Raw genomic sequence first — 23,120 nt, 5'->3', positions numbered from 1 at the left:
TGCAAAGCAATATTAATCATAGCAGTAGTTATTTAAATATATTGAACACTGTTTGCCTTTACAATTTACAAGATTTAAAAACTGATATATTTAATGGTTTCACATGTTATATCGGAAGCATTATGGAGGTTATTCTAAAATTTAAGAGCTTATATGAATTCATTTGAAATCTCCAGGCTTCGGTCCTTGTCAGGAACTCCATTGCTTAAATGGCGGAAGCTGTATTGCAAATCTAGCGACTAATCCCACTTGTCATTGCCTAGCAGGATACACGGGTTTGGTGTGCGAAACTGGTAAGTGAAAAGACTGTTTGTTTAAACCGTATTGTTCTCACAGTTTATGTATTTATATTTTGTTTTCATTTTTGAATGGTTGTTGAACAGCAAGACCTTAAATATAAGAATAATTAGGAACAAACTGTTTTATCCGATGTGATGATAAATTCAGGTTACAGTTATATTTTCTTTTAACTTATCCTTTAACCTGCTGGTTGCACATGATTCTGCTTCTGTGGCAAGTGCAGACTAACACCAGCCTGTACATGGTTTATACTGTTCGCTACTCAATCAGTAAATTTTCATTAAACACCCTTAGAATAATAAATGGCACTGCCCACATTGAATGACAGACCAGTCCATTTTAGAAATTTACCAGGGTAAAGGTTTAGTATTAATTGTCATAGACTGTTCTATACCTGAAAATCTATTTCTATTTACAATTTCTTCTATGCTTAGATATCGATGACTGCAGTACCAATCCTTGCAAAAATGAAGCAACATGTGTGGATAAGGTCAACAGTTACACGTGCTACTGTGTTACCGGGTATACTGGTCGTGACTGTGAAACAAGTAATTCTAACTATTCAATTTTCCCCGGGGAGTCTATCTTTGCATCATGACACATATTTGCTAGAATTATTTTGCAATTGTATCAGTAAAATTGCCTTCCATACTGGCTTATCGATGCTTTCGCTTGTAACTTGGACATTTTTCTTATTTTGTTTTTTACTTCTGGTGTTGTTATCAAGTCTTTTGTGCATAATTGCTTTTATCTTCAAATTTATATTTCCGTTCCTACTTTACATCTGTTAACTTCTTGAGTAAACAATGCATAGGCATCGATTACTGTAGTACACATCCTTGTAAAAATGGTGCAACGTGTGTGAATAAAGTCAACGATTTCATGTGTAACTGCATTTCTGGCCTTACTGGCCATGACTGTATCACTGTACAATATGTGTTTGGCGCAAAAGAGATTTTTTTTTCATAGAACATATTCTATCAATATCTTTAATTTTACACTATGAAACGAAATTCCTTGTTTTCGAATTTACAAAGAAAATCTAGCTCTATAACTTGAAATAGGCAAGCCTTTTCTCGTTATCTTCCAATTTCTATTTCATGATCTGGTGTTATATCTGTGAAGCAGTTTATCTTTTGATAGGATTCGAACTGTTATTCATTTCTTTGATATGTATGTGGACTGACTTCATAAGAAAAGATAGATATTAATGACTTTAGTAGAATTCTTTGCAAATATTGTGCAACATGTTCCGATAAAGTCAACAATTATACATGTGTAGCCGTATTTCCGGCTATACTTGTCGTGACTGTGAAACATGTAATTGTCAATTTACAGTATGCGTTTTAATTCAAAATGACATATAAGGGATTGGCTGGTTACTGTGCTTCTTATTTAAAACGTTGTTTTCTTTCATATTATCGTGTTGCTGCATAATTACTATACTTAATACTTTTTGAGCTGCAATTTGTGTTATTCCTTTATATCTGTTCACTCATTTAAGTCATTATGCCTAGATATCAATGACTTGCATTAGATTTTCATAATATCTGTTCGTTCAACTCTCTCCAAACCAAAGCGTTCGCTTGTAAATGTGATTCTTTTCTTTTTTGATTGACTAAACAATATTGTGTTGTTCTATAATTGTTCTTATAATATTCCATGAACGAAAGTTTGTGTTCCTGCTTTATATCTGTCCACACCTGTAATACATAATCTCTCTACGTAAATTAATATAGAACGAATCCTTGCAAAATTGGTGCACCGTTTGCGCATAAAGTCATCAATTACAGGCGTGACTGTTTACAACTATGCTGGTCGTGATTGTGAAACATGTATTTGTCAATTTACAATATGCATTCTACGTCTAAAAGATTGTTAATTTTTGAAAAGTTTTGTTTGTAGACTAGATCTCAGTAACCATCTGTGGGAATGGAGTGAAACCTCCCACACTTCTTCACTGTCATAAATTAACATGCACTGCATGGGTTCCATAACTCTATCTTACAATTATAAAAGATTATGTCTATGTTTTCGACATGGCATTTTTATAATGCCTTGTATGGAAGCTAGTATCTCGGTAACAACTTATGGGAAATGATTGAAACTTCTCACACTTGTTCACTGTTATGATCTTACATGCATTGCTTAGGTTTCGTCACTCTATTATGCAATTTTGCAAGGTTGTGTCCTTTCTTTTACTAGGTAGGTAGGTATCTAGGCCGTGGTGTGTGTTTAAATAAAGGCATAAATAAGAACAGTATGTTATATTTGATGTAAAAGATAAATTTCTTTTATTTAGACACTTTTGATTAAGTTTTGTATGTTAGCTTTGATCTTAGTTACCACTAGTGAGAATTTAATGAATTAAAACTTAAAACTCTCTTTTTCGATGATGACATGACATACATTGCACAGGTCCCATGACTCTGGTTTTCTTTTTAACCCGTATGCCCCCTTTCTCAACTTTTTGTTGTAATCTGTTATCTCATAAAGCGTAATAAGAGGGGAAGGTTCTACTACTCAAACATTTTGCCCCTTTGTACTTCTTTGTGTCTTTTTCATTATTTTGACTTTTTGTGAAAGTCTTTTGAATAGTCGAGCGTTGCTGTCTGTTGACATCGGCAGCTCTTGTTATATTTCATCTATATCAGTAAAAACCATAATAATATATCAGCTTCCTTTCATTCTATGCTGGCTTAAACAATGTTTTCGCTTGCTACAGAACTTCCCTATTAAATCATTGTTGTTTTTTTCATGTTATTGTGTAGTTGCAAAATTTCTTTCATTCTGTTTCTTTGAACTGCAGTTTGTATTCCTCCTTTATATATCGAGGGCTTGGTGCAAAACTATTGTAAGTGTATATAAATAAAGAACAAGATACAATAGTTTTGCGCAAAGCGCTCGATATGTTCATTTCTTTCATTCATAATGCCTAGATATCGATGACTGTAGTACCACTCCTTAAAATAAATGGTGCAACATGTGTTGATAAGGTCAACGAATATATGTGTAACTGCATTTCCGGTTATACTGGTCATGACTGTGAAACAGATATTTTTAAATTTACACAATACGTCCGACGTATTGAAGGTCGCCGATTCTGTCCAGATGCATGCGTTCTAAATGAAAAGGAGTTATTGCAGAACAATACCAGAAGCCATGCATCATGACACGCATGGGTTTTCTTTAGTTCAGCAAATTCAACAAGAAAAAAACAACAAGTGCCTTCCTCACTGGCCTAAGCAATGCGTTCGGTTGCTACTGTGTTTTTTCTTAATTGATTGATAATTGATTGATTTTCTTCATAATACTGGGTTGTTGATGAATTGCTCTTAAATTATTTCTTTGAACTAAAGTTTTCATACTCCATTATATCTGCTGACTGCTTTAATTTATAATGTCTTGATATCGATGACTGCAGTTCCAATCCTTAAAAAATATGGTGCAACATGTGTGGATAAGGTCAAAGATTACATGTGCAACTGCGTTACCGGATTTAATGGCCATGACTGTGAAATAGTTAATTTTAAAACAACAAAACGAACTTTTAGTCAAAATAAAACTCTTTTGCAGACCAATTCCCGGTGAATGGTATAAACCTTTGCGTCCAGGAATGCATTCACGTGCTTTAGGGTTTTTAAATTCATACGAATATAGCATCATTATCCGCGCAAGCTAAGGCAAACATTTACTCTTTACCTTGCTTTGATTCTGTCTTCAATTTATTGATCACTTCTTAATATGATGTAGTCATATCTGCTCATCATAGTATCTCTTATTTTAGCTGTTTTCCGGCTTGATTAAAGTATTGTTTTCATAACAATGTTAAGATATCAGAGCCTGCAGTACGAATTCTTGCAACAATTTCCGGTGAATGTTACAAACCTATATTGTTTAATTCTTACTCTGTTGTAGTCAGATGTGCTCAGCATAGTATCTCTTATTTCAGTTGCACTTTTATTTTATTGCTTTCCTAATTCATATATGTAATTATTTCATAAACTATGTTTATATATCAATGACTGTAATACAACTCTTTGCAAATATGATGAAACATGTATGCGTAAAGTCAACGATTCCATGTGCAACTGTATTTCCGGCTATACTGGTCATTACTATGAAACATGCAATCGTCACTCTAAGTGAAAAGAATTTTTGCAAATCAAATTTCGGTAAATACAAGAACCTTTACACCATGAAACACATGAGCTTTCTTTAGGTTTGCAAATTAAACATGAAAAAAACAGTTGCCTTCCACACTGACATAATCAAATCTTTTTACTTTTACTGTGCTCCTTTCATAAAACATTTGATTCATTTAAGAGCATTTTTCTTATAATATTTCTTTGCACTGCGTTTTTATATTTTTCCTACATTATATCTACTCTATCTATTGACTGCTTTAACTCTTAATGCCTAGATATTGATGACTGCATAACCGATCCTTGCAAAAATGGTGCAACATGTGTGGATAAGGTCAACAATTACACGTGCAACTGCATTATTTGATATACTGGTCATAACTGTGAGACAGGTAATTGTAAAAGAACAAAATGAATTCTTAGTCAAATGAAAACATTTTTGCAGACCAATTCCTGGTGAAGGTTACAAACCTATATTGTTCACTTCTTAATCTGTTGTAATCAGATGTGCTCAGCATGGTATATTTTATTTTAGTTGCACCTTTATTCGCTTTCCTAATTCGTATGTGTAAATATTTCATAAACTGTATTTCATAAATGATGTTTATATATCAATGACTGAAATACAACTCATTGCAAAATGGTGCAACATATGTGGATAAAGTCAATGATTACACGTGTAACTAATTGCCGACTATACAGGTCATGACTGTGAAACAGGTAATTGTCACTCTAAGTGAAAAGGGCTTTTGCAAAACAAATTCCGATAAAAAATAGGAACCTATACCTCTTGAAACACATGAGTGTTCTTTAGTTTTGCAAATTCAACAAGAAATAACAACTGCCTTCCACCCTGACATAATCAAAGCTTTTTGCATTTTCTGTGCTTCTTTCATAATGAATTTGATTCACTTGTCGCATATTTCCTCTTATAATATTTCTTTGCACTGCATTTTTATATTCTTTCCTGCTTTATATCTACTCTATCTATTGCCTGCTTTATCTCTTAATACCTATATATCGATGACTGCATAACCAATCCTTGCAAAAATGGTGCAACATGTGTGGATAAGGTCAACAATTACACGTGCAGTTGCGTTATCGGATATACTGGCCATGACTGTAAGACAGGTAATTCTAAAAGAACAAAATGAATTCTTAGTCAAAATGAAATCATTTTTTGCAGACCAATTCCCGGTGAATAATCTATATTGTTAAATTCTTAATATGTTGTAGTCAGATGAGCTCAGTATAGTATCTCTTATTTTCGTTGAACTTTTATTCCTTTTACTTATTCATATATCTTATTATTTCATAAAATGTATTTCATAAATTTTATTTATATATTAAGGACTGTTATACAACTCTTTGCAAAAATGAAGCAACATGTTTGGATGAAGTCAATGATTACACGTATAACTGTATTTCCGGCTATACAGGTCATGACGGTTAAACAAGCAATTGTCACTCTAAGTGAAAAGGACTTAAACAAAACAAATTTCGATAAATATAAGAACCTATACCTCATGGAACACATGATCCTTCTTTGGGTTTGAAAATTAAAGAAGAAAAAACAATTGCATTCCACCCTGACATAATCAAAGATTTTAGCTTTTAACTGTGCTTCTTTCATAATGAATTTGATAAATTTCAGAGCATTTTGTTGTCGCATAATTCCTCTTATAATATTACTTTGCACTGCATTTTTATATTTTCCTACTTTATATCTACTTCATCAGTTGACTGCTTTAATTCTTAATGCCTAGATATCGATGATTGCATAACCGATCCTTGCAAAAATGATGCAACATGTGTGGATAAGGTCAACAATTACACGTGCAACTGCGTTATCTATATTGTTAACGCTTTAATCTGTTGTAGTCAGATGAGCTCAGCATAGTATCTCTTATTTTAGTTGCACTTTTATTCGCTTTCCTAATTCATACGTGTAAATATTTCATGAACTGTATTTCGTAAATTATGATTATATATCAATGACTTTAATACGACCCTTTCCAAAAATGGTGCAACATATGTGGATAAAGTCAATGATTACACGTACAACTGTATTTCCGGCTATACAGGTCATGAATGTTAAACAGGTAATTGTCACTCTACGTGTAAAAGACTTTTGCAAAACAAATTTCGATAAATATAAGAACCTATACCTCATGGAAAGCATGAGCTTTCTTTAGTTTTGCAAATTCAACAAGAAAAACAATTGTCTTCAACACTGACCTAAACAAAGCTTTTTCCTTTTACTGTGCTTCTTTCATAATGAATTTGATTCATTTTAGAGCATTTTGTTGTCGCATAATTCCTCTTATAATATTTCTATGCACTGCATTTCTATATTTTCCCCCACTTTATATCTGCTCTATCTATTGACTGCTTTAACTCTTAATGCCTAGATATCGATGACTGCATAACCGATCCTTGCAAAAATGATGCAACATGTGTGGATAAGGTCAACAATTACACGTGCAACTGCGTTATCGGATATACTGGTCATGACTGTGAGACAGGTAATTTTAAGACAACAAAACCAATTCTTAGTCAAAATGAAGACATTTTTGCAGACCAATTACCGGTGGATAATCTATATTGTTCACTTCGTAATTTATCGTAGTCAGATGAGCTCAGCATACTATCTCTGATTTTAGTTGCACTTTTATTCATATTCCTAATTCATATATGTAATTATTTCATAAACTGTATTTCATAAACTATATTTATATATAAATGACTGTTATTCAACTCTTTGCAAAAATAGAGCAACATATGTGGATAAAGTCAATGATTACACGTATAACTGTATTTCCGACTATACAGGTCATGACTGTAAAACAGGTCATTGTCACTCTAAGTGAAACGGACTTTTTCCAAACAAATTTCGATAAATATAAGAACCTATCCCTCATGAAACACATGACCTTTCTTTAGCTTTGCAAATTAAAGAAGAAAAAACAATTGCCTTACATCCTGACATAATCAAACCTTTTTGCATTTACTGTTCTTCTTTCATAATGAATTTGATAAATTTCAGAGCATTTTGTTGTAACATAATTCCTCTTATATTATTTCTATGCACTGCATTTCTATATTTTCCCACTTTATATCTACTCTATCTATTTAATTTCTAATGCCTAGATATCGATGATTGCATAACCAATCCTTGCAAAAATGATGCAACATGTGTGGATAAGGTCAACAATTACACGTGCAACTGCGTAATTGGATATACTGGTCATGACTGTGAGACACGTAATTTTAAATCAACAAAATAAATTCTTAGTCAAAATGAAAACACTTTTGCAGACCAAATGCCGGGGAATGCTATAAATGTTCCGTCTTGAAACGCATTTTCGTGTTAAGGTTTATAAATTAACAAAAATATAACATTATCATACACGGTAGATAAGACGAACATGTAACCATTATCTTGATTCTATTCTCAAGTTATGTTCACTTTTTAATCAGGTGTAGTCAAATGTGCTTAGCATAGTATCTCTTATTTTAGTTGCTCTTTTATTCGTTTTCCAAATTCATATATTTAATTATTTCATAAACTGTATTTCATAACTTATGTTTATATATCAATGACTGTAGTACGAATCCTTTGGGGCATCGTGAGGATAAAGTGAATAATTACACGTGTAACTGTATTTGGAGCTATACTGGTCATGACTGTGATAAAGATAATTGTCACTCTAAGGGGAAAGGACTTTTGCCAAAGAAATTTCAATAAATACAAAATCCTATACTTCATGAAACACACACGCTTTCTTTAGCTTTGTAAATTTAACAGGAGAAAACAAAAAATCAATTGCCTTCCACACTGACTTAATCAAAGCTTTCAGCCTTTACTGTGCTTCTTTCATAATGAATTTGGTTCATTTCAGAGCAGTTTGTTGTCGCACAATTCCGCATATAATATTTCTATGCACTGCATTTTTATATTCTTTCCTAATTTATAACTACTGTATCTGTTGACTGCTTTAACTCTTAATGCCTAGATATCGATGACTGCATACCAAATCCTTGCAACATGTGTGGATAAGATCAACAATTACACGTGCAACTGCGTTATCGGATATACTGGTCAGGACTGTGAGACAGGTAATTTTAAAAGAACAAAATGAATTCTTAGTCAAAATGAAAACATTTTTTGCAGACCAATTCCTGGTTAATGTTAAAAGTCTATATTGTTAACTTCTTAATCTGTTGTAGTCAGATGAGCTCAATATAGTATCTTTTATTTTAGTTGCACTTCATTCATTTTCCTCATTCATATATGTAATTATTTCCTAAACTCTAATTCATAAAATATATTTATATATTAATGACTGTTACACGACTCTTTGTAAAAATGGAGCAACATGTGTGGATAAAGTCACTGTATTTCCAGCTATACAGGTCATGACGGTTAAACAAGCACTTTAAGTGAAAAGGACTTTTGCAAAACAAATTTCGATTAATATAAGACCCTACACCTCATGGAACACATGAGTTTTTTTTAGCTTTGCAAAGTAAAGAAGAAAAAACAATTGCCTTACACCCTGACAAAATCAAAGCCTTTTGCTTTTACTGTGCTTCTTTCATAATGAATTTGATTCATTTCAGAGCATTTTGTTGTCGCATAATTCCTCTCATAATATTTCTTTGCACTGCATTTTTATATTTTTCCTACTTTATTTCTACTTTATCTGCTGCCTGCTTTAATTCTTAATGCCTAGATATCGATGACTGCATAACCAATCCTTGCAAAAATGGTGCAACATGTGTGGATAAGGTCAACAATTACACGTGCAACTGCGATATTGGATATACTGGTCACGACTGTGGTACAGGTAATTGTAAAAGAACAAAATGGATCCTTAGTCAAAATTAAAACGTTTTTGCAGACCAATTCCCGGTGAATATTACAAATCGCTATTGTTAACACTTTAATCTGTTGTAGTCAGATGGGCTCAGCATAGTATCTCTTATTTTTGTTGCACTTTTAATCGCTTTCCTAATTCATATGTGTAATTATTTCATAAACTATATTTCATAAATTATGTTTACGTGTCAATGACTGTCATACGGCTCTTTCCAAAAATGGTGCAACATGTGTGGATAAAGTCAATGATTACACGTATAACTGTATTTCCGGCTGTACAGGTCATGACTGTGAAACAGGTAATTGTCACTCTAGGTGAAAAGGACTTTTGCAAAATAAATTTCGATAAATATAATAAATATTAGAACCTATACCTCATGAAACACATGAGCTTTCTTTAGTTTTCCAAATTTAGAAAAACAATTGCTTTCCACGCTGACCTAATCAAAGCCTTTTGCTTTATTATGCTTCTTTCATAATGCAACTGATTCATTTCAGAGCATTTTGTTTTCGCAAAATTCCTCTTTTAATATTTCTTTGCACTGCAATAATATATTTTTTCCTACTTTATATCTACTCTATCTGTGGACTGCTTTCATTCCTAATGCCTAGATATCGATGATTGCATAACCAATCCTTGCAAAAATGGTGCAACATGTGTGGATAAGGTCCACGATTATACGTGTAACTGCGTAATTGGATATACTGGTCATGACTGCGAGACAAGTAATTTTAAAAGAACAAAATGAATTCTTAGTCAAAATGAAACCACTTTTGCAGACCAAATCCCGGGGAATGCTATAAATGTTCCGTCTTGAAACGCATTTACGTGTATAAGGTTGACGAATTAACAAGAATATAATATTATAATCCACGGTAGATAAGACGAACATTTAATCTTTACCTTGATTCCATTTTCAAATTATGTTCACGTTTTAATCTGGTGTAGTCAAATGTGCTTAGCATAGAATCTCTTATTTTAGTTGCTCTTATTCGTTTTCGTAATTCATATATTTAATTATTTCATAAGCTGTATTTCATAACTTATGTTTATATATCAATGACTGTAGTACGAATCCTTGCAAAAATGGCGCATCATGTGTGGATAAAGTGAATGATTACACGTGTAACTGTATTTCCGGCTATACTGGTCATGGCTGTGAAACAGATAATTGTCACTCTAAGTGAAAAGGACTTTTGCCATACAAATTTCAATAAATACAAGATCCATTTCTTTATGAAACACTCGAGCTTTCTTTAGTTCTGCAAATTAAACTGGAGAAATAAACAATTGTCGTCCACACTGACCTTATTAAAGCTTTTTGCTTTTACTGTGCTTCTTTCATAATGAATTTGATTCATTTCAGAGAAGTTTGTTGTCGCATAATTACTCTTATAATATTTCTTTGCACTGCATTTCTATATTTTTTCCTACTTTATATCTACCCTATCTGTTGACTGCTTTAATTCCTAATGCCTAGATATCGATTACTTGCAAAAATGGTGCAACATGTGTGGATAAGGTCAACGATTACGCGTGCAACTGCGTTATCAGATATACTGGTCATGACTGTGAGACAGGTAATTTTAGAAGAATAAAATGAATTCTGAGTCTGAACGAAATAACTTTTAAGACCAATTCCTGGTAAATGTTACAAATTGATATTGTTCACTTCTAAATCTGTTGTATTCAGATGAGCTCAGCACAGTATCTCTTATTTTAGATTCACATTTATTCGCTTTCCTAATTCATATATGTAATTATTTCATAAACTGTATTTCATAACCTATGTTTAGACAGCAATAGTACGAATCTTTGCAAAAAGCAAAAATGGTGCAACATGTGAGGATAAATTCAATGATTACATGTGTAACGGTATTTCTGGCTATACTGGTCATGACTGTGAAGCCCCTTGTGGTTCTGGGACGATCTGTGTATGAAAAGAATTGGAACCACTGCCTTACCCTTGCATGATCGTTAGAGGCGACTAATAGGGTCTTAACACTTGGTTTTGCAGTAACTCTGTGATTCCAGCAGGTATGCAAATTTTGATTCCATACCTCATGTTTTTATTTCGATGTAAATGAGATATGGAACCACAATTTGTAGTCCTGTTTGGCGCCATATAACCTATACTGTGTTGGTGCGCCGTAAAACCCAAACAAATAAACATGACTGTGAAACAGGTAATGGTCACCCTAAGTGAAAAGGACTTTTGCAAAAAAAATTGATAAGTACAAGAACCTATACCTCATGACTCATGAAACACATGAACTTTCTTTAGTTTTGCAAATTAAACAAGAAAAAAGAAACAATTACTTTCCAAACTGACCTATTGAAAGCTTTTGCTTTTATTGTGCTTCTTTCATAATGAATTAAATTCATTTCAGGGCATTTTTTTGTCCCATAATTCCTCTTATAATATTTCTTTGGGTTGTATTATTATATTTTTTCTTACTTTATATCTACTCCATCTGTTGACTGCTTTAATTCCTAATGCCTAGATATCGATGATTGCATAACCAATCCTTGCAAAAATTGTGTAACATGTGTTGATAAGATCAATGATTACACGTGCAATTGCGTTATTGGATATACTGGTCATGACTGTGAGACAGGTAATTTTACAAGAAAAAAAAATAAATTCTTTAGTCAATATTAAACATTTTTGCAGACTAAATCCCGGTGAATGTTGCAAACTTATATTGTTCACTCCTTAATATTTTTCAATCAAATGTGCTCAGCATAGTAACTCTTATATTAGTTGCAACTTTATACGCTTTCCTAATTCATATATGTAATTATTTCTGGTTTAGTCAAATGTGCTTAGCATAGTATCTCTTATTTTAACTGCTCTTTCATTCGTTTACCTAATTCATATATTTTATTATTTCATAGACTGTATTTCATAAACTATTTTAGATATCAATGACTGTAGTACGAATCCTTGCAAAAATAGTGCAACATGTGTGGATAAAGTCAATGATTACTAGTGTAACTGTATTTCCGGTTATACAGGTCATGACTGTGAAACAGGTAATTGTCACTCTAAGTAAAAAGGACTTTTGCAAAACAAATTTCGATAAATACAAGAACACTATCGGCTTTCTTTAGTTTTGCTAAAGAGGCCTTCCACACTGACCTAATCAAAGCTTTTTGCTTTTACTGTGCGTCTTGCTTCTTTCATAATAACTTTGATTCAATTCTTAGCAGTTTGTTGTCGCAAAATTCTTCTTATAATATTTCTTTGCATTGCATTTATATATTATTCCTACTTTATATCTACTTTATCTGTTGACTGCTTTAATTCTAAATGCCTAGATATCGATGATTGCGTAACCAATCCTTGCAAAAATGGTGCAACGTGCGTGGATAAAGTCAACGATTACGCGTGCAACTGCATTATCGGATATACTGGTGATGACTGTGAGACAGGTAATTTTTAAAGAACAAAATGAATTTTCTAGTTAGAATGAACAAAAAATTACAGACCAATTCCTGGTGAATTAACAAACCTATATTGATCATTTCCTAATCTGTTGTAGTCAAATGTGTTCACCATAGTATCTCTTATTTTAGTTAAACTTTTATTCGCTTTCCTTATTCATATATGTAATTATTTCAAAAACTCTTATTCATCAACTAAGTTTAAACATCATTGACTGTAGTACGAATTTTTGCAAACGTGCTGAAACATGTGTGGATAAAGTCAATGATTGCATGTATAAGTGTATTTCCGGCTATACTGGTCATGAATGTGAAAAAAGTAATTGTCACTCTAAAGGAAAAGGAATTTTGCAAAACAAATTTCGATAAATACAAGAACCTATACCTCATGAAACACAATGAGCTTTCTTATAGTTTGCAAATTAAACAAAACAAAAAACAATTGCCTTCCACACTGACAAACTCAATGTTTTTAGCTTTTTACTGTGCTTCTCTCATAATGAAATTAATTCATTTCAGAGCATTTTATTGTCGCATAATTCCTCTTATAATATTTCTTTCCAATGCTTTTTTTTATATTATTTTCTAATTTATACCTATTCTATCTGTTGACTGCTTTAATTCCTAATGCCTAGACATCAATGACTGCATAACCAATCTTTGCAAAAATGGTGCAACATGTGTGGATAAGGTCAACACTTACACATGCAACTGCGTTGTTAGATATACTGGTCATGACTGTGAAACAGGTAATTTTAAAAGAAAAGAATGAATACTTAGTCAAAATAAAAACATTTTTGCAGACTTATTCCCGGGGAATACTATAAACGTTCCGTCCTAAAATGCATCTCCGTGCATAAGGTTTATAAATTAATAAGACTTTAACGTAATCATCCACGATAGATAAGGCGAACAATTTATCCATATCTTGATTTTGTTCTCAAGTTATTGTTCACTTCTTAATCTGGTGTAGACAAATATGCTTACCATAGTATCTCTTATTTAGTTGCGCTATTATTCGCTTTACTGCTTGATATATATACTTTTTTCATAAACTCTGTTCAGGTATCAGTGACTGCATAGCAAATCCTTGCAAAAATGGTGCAACATGTGTGGATAAGGCCAACAATTACACGTGCAACTGCGTTATCGGATATACCGGTCATAACTGTGAGACAGGTAATTTTAAAAGAACGAAATGAATTCTTAGTCAGAATGAAAACATTATTGCAGACTAATTCCCGGTGAATACAGTCAAACCTGCCTAAGAGACCACCTATATTAAGCAAAACCCTGTGTTACAAGACTATTAACTTTAGGTCCATCTATAGTACATTTCATTTAGGTTGATCCTGTATTAAAAGACCACCTGTCCTATAAGACCAATTTTTGCTATCGCTTAAGTAGTCTCTTAAAATAGGTTTCCCTGTATTACAAACCTATATTGTTCACTTCTTAATCTCTTGTAGTCAAATGTGCTCAGCATAGTATCTCTTATTTTAGTTGTCATTTTGTTCCCTTTCCTAATTCATGTATGTATTATTTTATAAACTCTATTTCATAAACTAAGGGTAAAGGACTTTTGCAAAACAAATTTCAATAAATACAAGAACCTACACCTCAAGAAACACATGAGTTTTCTTTAGTTTTGCAAATTGAACAGGAGAAAAACAATTGCTTTCCACCCTGACATATTAAAAGCTTTTTGCTTTCATTGTGCTTCTTTCATAATGCATAATTGATTAATTTCAGAGCATTTTGTTGTCGCATAATTCCTCACAGTATTTCTTTGCACTGCGTTTATATAATTTTTCCTACTTTATATCTACTATATTTGTTGACTGCTTTAATTCCTAATGCCTATATATCGATGACTGCATAACCAATCCTTGCACAAATGGTGCAACATGTGTGGATAAGGTCAACGATTACGCGTGCAACTGCGTTATCGGATATACCGGTGATGACTGTGAGACAGGTAATTTTACAAGAACAAAATAAATATTTCAGTCAAAATAAAAACATTTTTGCAGACCGATTCCCGGTGAATGTTACAAACCTATATTGTTCACTTCTGTTGTAGTCAGATGAGCTCAGCATAGTATTTCTTATTTTAGTTGCATTTGTTTCCCTGCATTTATATATTTTTCATACTTTATATCTACTCATTGTTGACTGCTTTAGTTCTTAATGCCTAGATATCGATGACTGCATAACCAATCCTTGCAAAAATGGTGCAACATGTGTGGATAAGATCAACGATTACGCGTGCAACTGCGTTATTTGATATACTGGTCTTGACTGTGAGACAGGTAATTTTACAAAAACAAAATAAATACTTCAGTCAAAATAAAAACATTTTTGCAGACCGATTCCCGGTGAATGTTACAAACCAAATATTGTTCACTTCTGTTGTAGTCAGAAGTGCTCAGCATAGTATTTCTTATTTTAGTTGCATTTGTTTCCCTTTCCTAATTCATGTATGAACTTATTTCATAAAGTGCATTTCATAAACTATGTTTAAATATCGATAGATATAGTACGACTCTTTAAAAGTTGTGCAATATCTGTGGATAAAGTCAATGATTACACGTGTAACTGTATCACCGGCTATACAGGTCTTCACTGTGAAACAGGTAATTGTCACTCTAAACGAAAAGAACTACGCAAAACAAATTTCGATGAATACAAGAACCTATACCGCATGACTCATGAAACACATAAACTTTCTTTAGTTTTGCAAATTAAACAAGAAAAAAAATGCCTTCCTCACTGACCTAAGCAAAGCTTTTTGTTTTTACTGTGCATCTTCCATAATGAATTTGATTTATTTCAGAGCATTTTTGTCGGATTATTCCTCTTATAATATTTCTTTGCACTGCATTTATATATTTTTCATACTTTATATCTACTCTTTGTTGACTGCTTTAATTCCTGATGCCTAGATATCGATGATTGCATAACCAATCCTTGCAAAAATGGTGCAACATGTATGGATAAGATCAACGATTACGCGTGCAACTGCGTTATTGAATATACTGGTCTTGACTGTGAGACAGATAATTTTAACAGAACAAAATGAATTCTTAGTCAAAATGAAAACATTTTTGCAGACCAATTCCCATTGAATATTACAAGCCTATATTGTTTACTTCTTAATATGTTGTAGTCGAATGTGCTTAGCATAGTATCTCTTATTTTAGTTGTAACTTTGTTCGCTTTCCTAATTCATGTATGTAATTATTTCATAAACATGTATGGATAAAGTCAATGATTACACGTGTAACTGTATTTCCGGCTAAACAGGTCATGACTGTGAAACAGGTAATTGTCACTCTAAGTGAAAAAGACTTTTGCAAAACAAATTTCGATAAATACAAGAACATATACCTCATGACGCATGAAACACATGAGCTTTCGTAAGTTTTGCAGATTAAACAAGAAAAAGAAACAATTGCATTCCACACTGACCTATTGAAAGCTTTTTGCTTGTACTGTGCTTATTTCTATAATGAATCTGATTCAATTCAGAGCATTTTGTTGTCGCATAATTCCTCTCATAATATTTCTTTGCATGCCATTTTTATATTTTTCCCAACTCTATATCTACTCTATCTGTTGACTTCTTTAATTCCTAATGCCTAGATATCGATGATTGCATAACCAATCCTTGCAAAAACGGTGCAACATGTGTGGATAAGATCAACGATTACGCGTGCAACTGCGTTATTTGATATACTGGTCTTGACTGTGAGACAGGTAATTTTACAAGAACAAAATAAATACTTCAGTCAAAATAAAAACATTTTTGCAGACCGATTCCCGGTGAATGTTACAAACCAAATATTGTTCACTTCTGTTGTAGTCAGAAGTGCTCAGCATAGTATTTCTTATTTTAGTTGCATTTGTTTCCCTTTCCTAATTCATGTATGAACTTATTTCATAAAGTGCATTTCATAAACTATGTTTAAATATCGATAGATATAGTACGACTCTTTAAAAGTAGTGCAATATCTGTGGATAAAGTCAATGATTACACGTGTAACTGTATCACCGGCTATACAGGTCTTCACTGTGAAACAGGTAATTGTCACTCTAAACGAAAAGAACTACGCAAAACAAATTTCGATGAATACAAGAACCTATACCGCATGACTCATGAAACACATAAACTTTCTTTAGTTTTGCAAATTAAACAAGAAAAAAAATGCCTTCCTCACTGACCTAAGCAAAGCTTTTTGCTTTAACTATGTTTAAATATCGATAGATATAGTACGACTCTTTAAAAGTAGTGCAATATCTGTGGATAAAGTCAATGATTACACGTGTAACTGTATCACCGGCTATACAGGTCTTCACTGTGAAACAGGTAATTGTCACTCTAAACGAAAAGAACTACGCAAAACAAATTTCGATGAATACAAGAACCTATACCGCATGACTCATGAAACACATAAACTTTCTTTAGTTTTGCAAATTAAACAAGAAAAAAAATGCCTTCCTCACTGACCTAAGCAAAGCTTTTTGCTTTTACTGTGCATCTTTCATAATGAATTTGATTTATTTCAGAGCATTTTTGTCGGATTATTCCTCTTATAATATTTCTTTGCACTGCATTTATATATTTTTCATACTTTTATCTACTCTCTGTTGACTGCTTTAATTCCTGATGCCTAGATATCGATGATTGCATAACCAATCCTTGCAAAAATGGTGCAACATGTGTGGATAAGATCAACGATTACGCGTGCATCTGCGTTATTGAATATACTGGTCTTGACTGTGAGACAGGTAATTTTAACAGAACAAAATGAATTCTTAGTCAAAATGAAAACATTTTTGCAGACCAATTCCCATTGAATATTACAAGCCTATATTGTTTACTTCTTAATATGTTGTAGCCGAATGTGCTTAGCATAGTATCTCTTATTTTAGTTGTAACTTTGTTCGCTTTCCTAATTCATGTATGTAATTATTTCATAAACATGTATGGATAAAGTCAATGATTACACGTGTAACTGTATTTCCGGCTAAACAGGTCATGACTGTGAAACAGGTAATTGTCACTCTAAGTGAAAAAGACTTTTGCAAAACAAATTTCGATAAATACAAGAACATATACCTCATGACTCATGAAACACATGAGCTTTCGTAAGTTTTGCAGATTAAACAAGAAAAAGAAACAATTGCATTCCACACTGACCTATTGAAAGCTTTTTGCTTGTACTGTGCTTATTTCTATAATGAATCTGATTCAATTCAGAGCATTTTGTTGTCGCATAATTCCTCTCATAATATTTCTTAGCATGCCATTTTTATATTTTTCCCAACTCTATATCTACTCTATCTGTTGACTTCTTTAATTCCTAATGCCTAGATATCGATGATTGCATAACTAATCCTTGCAAAAATGGTGCAACATGTGTGGATAAGGTCAACAATTACACGTGCAGCTGCGTTTTCGGATATACCGGTGATGACTGTGAGACAGGTAATTTTAAAAGAACAAAATAAATTCTTAGTCAAAATGAAAACATTTTTGCAGACCAATTCCCTGTGAATGTAACAAACCTATATTGTTCACTTCTAAATCTGTTGTAGTCAAATGTGCTCAGCATAGTATCTCTTATTTCAGTTGCACCTTTTCTCGCCTTCCTAATTCATATATGCAATTATTTCATAAAATGTATTTCATAACTGATGTTTAGATATCAATGACTGTAGTACGAACCTTTGCAAAAAATAGTACAACATGTGTAGATAAAGTCAATGATTACACGTGTAACTTTATTTTTGGCTATACTGGTCATCACTGTGCAACAAGTAATTGTCATTCTAAGCGAAAAGAAGTTTTGCAAAATAAATTTCGATAACCGCAAGAACTTATACCTTATGAAACACAGGAGTTTTCTTTAGGTTTGCAAATTAAAGAGGAAAAAACGATTGCCTTCCACACTTACAAAATCAAAGCTTTTTGCTTTTACTGTGCTTCTTTCATAATAAATTTAATTCATTTCAGGGCATTTTGTTGTCGCATAATTCCGCTTATAATATTTCTTTTCATTGTCTTTATTTATTGTTTCCTACTTTATATCTACTCTGTCTGTTGACTTCTTTAATTCTTAATGCCAAGATATCGATGACTGCATAACCAATCCTTGCAAAAATGGTGCAACATGTGTGGATAAGATCAACGATTACGCGTGCAACTGCGTTATTGGATATACTGGTCATGACTGTGAGACAGGTAATGTTAAAAGAACAAAATGAATTCTTAGTCAAAATGAAAACATTTTTGCAGACCAATTCCCATTGAATGTTACAAGACTATAGTGTTCACTTCTTAATCTTTTGTAGTCAAATGTGCTCAGCATAGTATCTCTTATTTTAGTTGTAATTTTGTTCGCTTTCCTAATTCATGTATGTAATTATTACATAAACATGCGGGGATAAAGTCAATGATTACATGTGTAACTGTATTTTCGGTTATACAGGTCATGACTGTGAAACAGGTAATTGTCACTTTAAGTGAAAATGAATTTTGCAAAACAAATTTCGATAAATACAAGAACCTATACCTCGTGAAAACATGAGCTTTCTTTAGTTTTTGCAAATTAAACAAGAAAATAACAATTGCCTTCCACAATAACCTAATGAAAGCTTTTTGCTTTTACTGTACTTATTTCACAATGAAATTGATTCTTTTCAGAGCATTTTGTTATCGAATAATTCCTCTTAAAATATTTCTATGCACTGCATTTATATATTGTTCCTACTTTGTATCTACTCTATCTGTTGACTGCTTTAGTTCTTAATCCCTAGATATCGATGACTGCATAACAAATCCTTGCAAAAATGGTGCAACATGTTTTGATAAGGTCAACGATTACACGTGCAACTGCGTTATCGGATATACTGGTTATGACTGTAAGACAGGTAATTTTAAAATAGCAGAATGAATTCTTAGTCAAAATGAATACATTTTTACCGGCCAATTCCCAAGGAATGCTATAAACGTTCCGTCCTGAAAAGCAGTTTCGTGCATAAGGTTTATAAGTTAACAAGACTATAACATTATCATCCACGCTAGCTAAGGCTAACATTTAATCTTTATCTTGATTCTGTTCTCAAGTAATTGTTCACTTCTTAATCTGTTGTAGTCAAATGTGCTTAGCATAGTATCTCTTATTTAAGTTGCTCTTGCTTGATATATGGAATTATTTCATAAACTATGTTTAGATATCAATGACTGCAGTACGAATCTTTGCAAAAATTGTGCAACTGTGAAACATGTTATATGCATTCCTAATCAACAAGATCTTTTTATACTTTTTTCATCAAAACAGACTTCTTCTAATTCCATGATGCGTGCTCGCTTCCATATACCAAAAAATATCACTGCGGTCAACAATGAATAAAGCAAAGCCTCTGTTCGTCTTTTACCATTTTTATCTTTTCGCTCATATTTTGGAGAGTTCTGTTAAATTTCAAAATTGGATAAGTCAATCTTTGAATTTTGGCAGTACCATTTATTATTCGAAGGGATGTTCACTGAAAATTTACTGACTGAAAAGCAATCTTGGACTGCACTGTTTTCAATGGCAAAACCACTTGCCGCCAGCAGGCTAAAGGTTAAAGATTTTTATTCAAATTAAGACACTATCTTGCATATATATTTGCATATATTTATGACTTTCCTGTAGTCTAAGATAAAGGATAATGTTATGCTTTAGGCATAGGAAATAGAGATCAATATAATTGCACCTTACTAATCCTACCAGGTGTTCTGTATTACAAAAGTGATTCTCATGTGACATTTTGATACAAGCAAAACTGTATTATCTGCACTATAAAATACTTTCAAGTATTTCATTTTATTATCGGGTTGTTAAAAGTTATTTTTTCACCATAAGTAAGTTGACAAAATCATAGGAACCAGGTTTTGAGGGGTAAATCAAATACATATGAATAAATCCTAAATGTTTTTGTTGTGCAAAAAGTATCATATTGTGTCTTAAACCGTTTTCATTTTCCACTCATTTGTGTAATTGCAAGGGAAGTAAACTAATAGATATCTCTGCTTATAAGTACTAGCCCAAGGCAAGAGTTGTCATTCTTTGTGGATCACAACTTTAAATTAAATATTTAAACTTCTGTAACTGATATTAACAAAACTATCATAAATTTCACATTTGTGAAACCATTTTTGGTTATGTCAAGGACTTGGAAATCAATATCTAGACTTAATTTAATGTGTTTCTATCATTGAAAAGTTTAGGGTCTATCTCTATATGCTTTTTGTATATTTTCCTTCCTCTCGCGTAAACCGTAACGAATGGTTTAGTCGAAATTTTTAGATATTATTTTCACATGGACAGCAACTGTGGCGCTTTAAACTGTAAAAAAAGGACTCAGTGCTACAAACAGTTTATAAAGTTTATGTGATATTTAATATTCAATTCTTGTATTTACTCTGTGTGTTATTTTCATGACAGACATAAATTCTATAACTCAGTACGCGTCATTTCTAGTACTGAATATTTGAAGAAAAATTTATGCTGGCAATGAAACTTTAGTAACAAGGAAATACTCTAAATGTTTCCATATGCAATTCATTATGTATACACAATATACTGCGAAACATTTGAATAATAGATTAATGTATCTTCATTCGAAGAACTAAGAAAGATAGATTTGATGACAATATGTTAAATCGTCTCTGACTTTCGAACATTGTTTTTGGATGATTAATGATATCTAATCAGAATGGCATTACTCATGTTATTTCATTATCACAACGTATACTTAATTCGGTATTTATCTAGCGTCGGGTATACATACATACCCTGTTTCCCTGGTTGATGTATCGATTGCTTTACCCAAATTTCCGTCCTTACTTTAAGTAACGCTCAAAAAGACCCATTAGAAGTCGCAATAAGTAATCTTATCTGTTGGTGTGACATAGCAGTAAATCTATTCCTGGTCCTTTCGTTTCAATTAAAAATAGTCAAACTGGTGACACAATTGTGAATGGTGTTACATATTTCGTCAGACTAAATCTCCTTTTTTTTCACGCACAAGTTAAAACACCATTTGTAGCATCATCAACTCACGCTTATTTCTAATCTCGTATCAGCCTTGGCGGTCGGTTTGATGGACAATATTATTGATTTGTGTGGGGAGTTCAGTAATAAAAAGAAAAATTACACTAGTGAGTTGACTGGTCGTTTCTGACTGGAGTGGTACGAAAAGTTACAAAGCAATTAAGCATGATACAAGGCACTAGTATAGTCATTACTCTGCTATAATTCTGCAAGTTTGTCAAGAAGAAACGTTGTGCACTTGCTTTATGCATTTTTAATCCCCCGCCGTGGCGGAGGGATTATAGGAATGGTCTGCGTCCGTCCGTCTGTCCGTCCTTCCGTCCGTAACGAAATCGTGTCCGGTCCATATCTCCTAAATCCCTTGAAGGATTTTCATGAAACTTGGGTCAAATGATCACCTCATCAAGACGATGTGCAAAACCCATGAGTCAGCCTTCTTGGTTCAAGGTCAAGGTCACAACTCAAGGTCAAAGGTTTGAGCCTGCCATTTTGTGTCCGCTCTATATCTCCTAAACCACTTAAAGGAATTTTATAAAACTTGGGTCAAATGATCACCTCATCAAGACGATGTGCAGAACCCATGAGTCAGCCATGCCGGCTCAAGGTCAAGGTCACAACTCAAGGTCAAAGGTTTGAGCCTTCCATTTTGTGTCCGCTCTATATCTCTTAAACCCCTTGAAGGAATTTTATAAAACTTGGGTCAAATGATCACCTCATCAAGACGATATGCAGAACTATGAGTCAGTCATGCCGGCTCAAGGTCAAGGTCACAACTTAGGGTCAAAGGTTTGAACCTTCCATTTTGTGTCCGCTCTATATCTCCTAAACCCCTTGAAGGATTTTCATCAAACTTGGGTCAAACGATCACCTCATCAGAACGATGTGCAGAAATTATGAGTCAACCATGCCAGCTCAAGGTCACGGTTACAACTAAGGGTCGAAGGTTTGAGCCTTCCATTTGGTGTCCACTCTGTATCTCCTTAACCCCTTGAAGGATTTTCATCAAACTTGGGTCAAATGATCACCTCATCAAGAACTCATGAGTCAGCCATGTCAACTCAAGGTCAAGGTCACAACTGAATTTCAAAGGTTTCAGCGCTGTATCTCCTAAACCCCTTGAAGGATTTTCATGAAACTTTGGTCAAATGATCACCTCATCAAGACGTTGTGCAGAATTCATGAGTCAGCCATGTCAGTTCAAGGTCAAGATCAGAGCTAAAATCAAAGGTTTTACCCTTTCA

The 23,120-nt window shown here is 33.0% G+C and overlaps 1 protein-coding gene across 1 annotated transcript in view; it reads left to right on the top strand.

Annotated features, from left to right (window-relative positions):
• Positions 1-23,120, top strand: part of LOC128547113 (uncharacterized) — a 111,167-nt gene that overhangs the window by 73,594 nt on the left and 14,453 nt on the right. The window contains exons 55-56 of the mRNA XM_053518840.1: positions 177-293; positions 735-848. Of these exons, the coding sequence (XP_053374815.1) occupies positions 177-293; positions 735-848 (231 nt within the window). The remainder of the gene's footprint in view (positions 1-176; positions 294-734; positions 849-23,120) is intronic.

This window comes from Mercenaria mercenaria, chromosome 1, assembly GCF_021730395.1.
Source record: "Mercenaria mercenaria strain notata chromosome 1, MADL_Memer_1, whole genome shotgun sequence".
Taxonomy (NCBI): domain Eukaryota; kingdom Metazoa; phylum Mollusca; class Bivalvia; order Venerida; family Veneridae; genus Mercenaria; species Mercenaria mercenaria.
The sequence above is the reverse complement of the archived record's forward strand: the minus strand, read 5'-3'. Positions and strand labels throughout refer to the sequence as shown.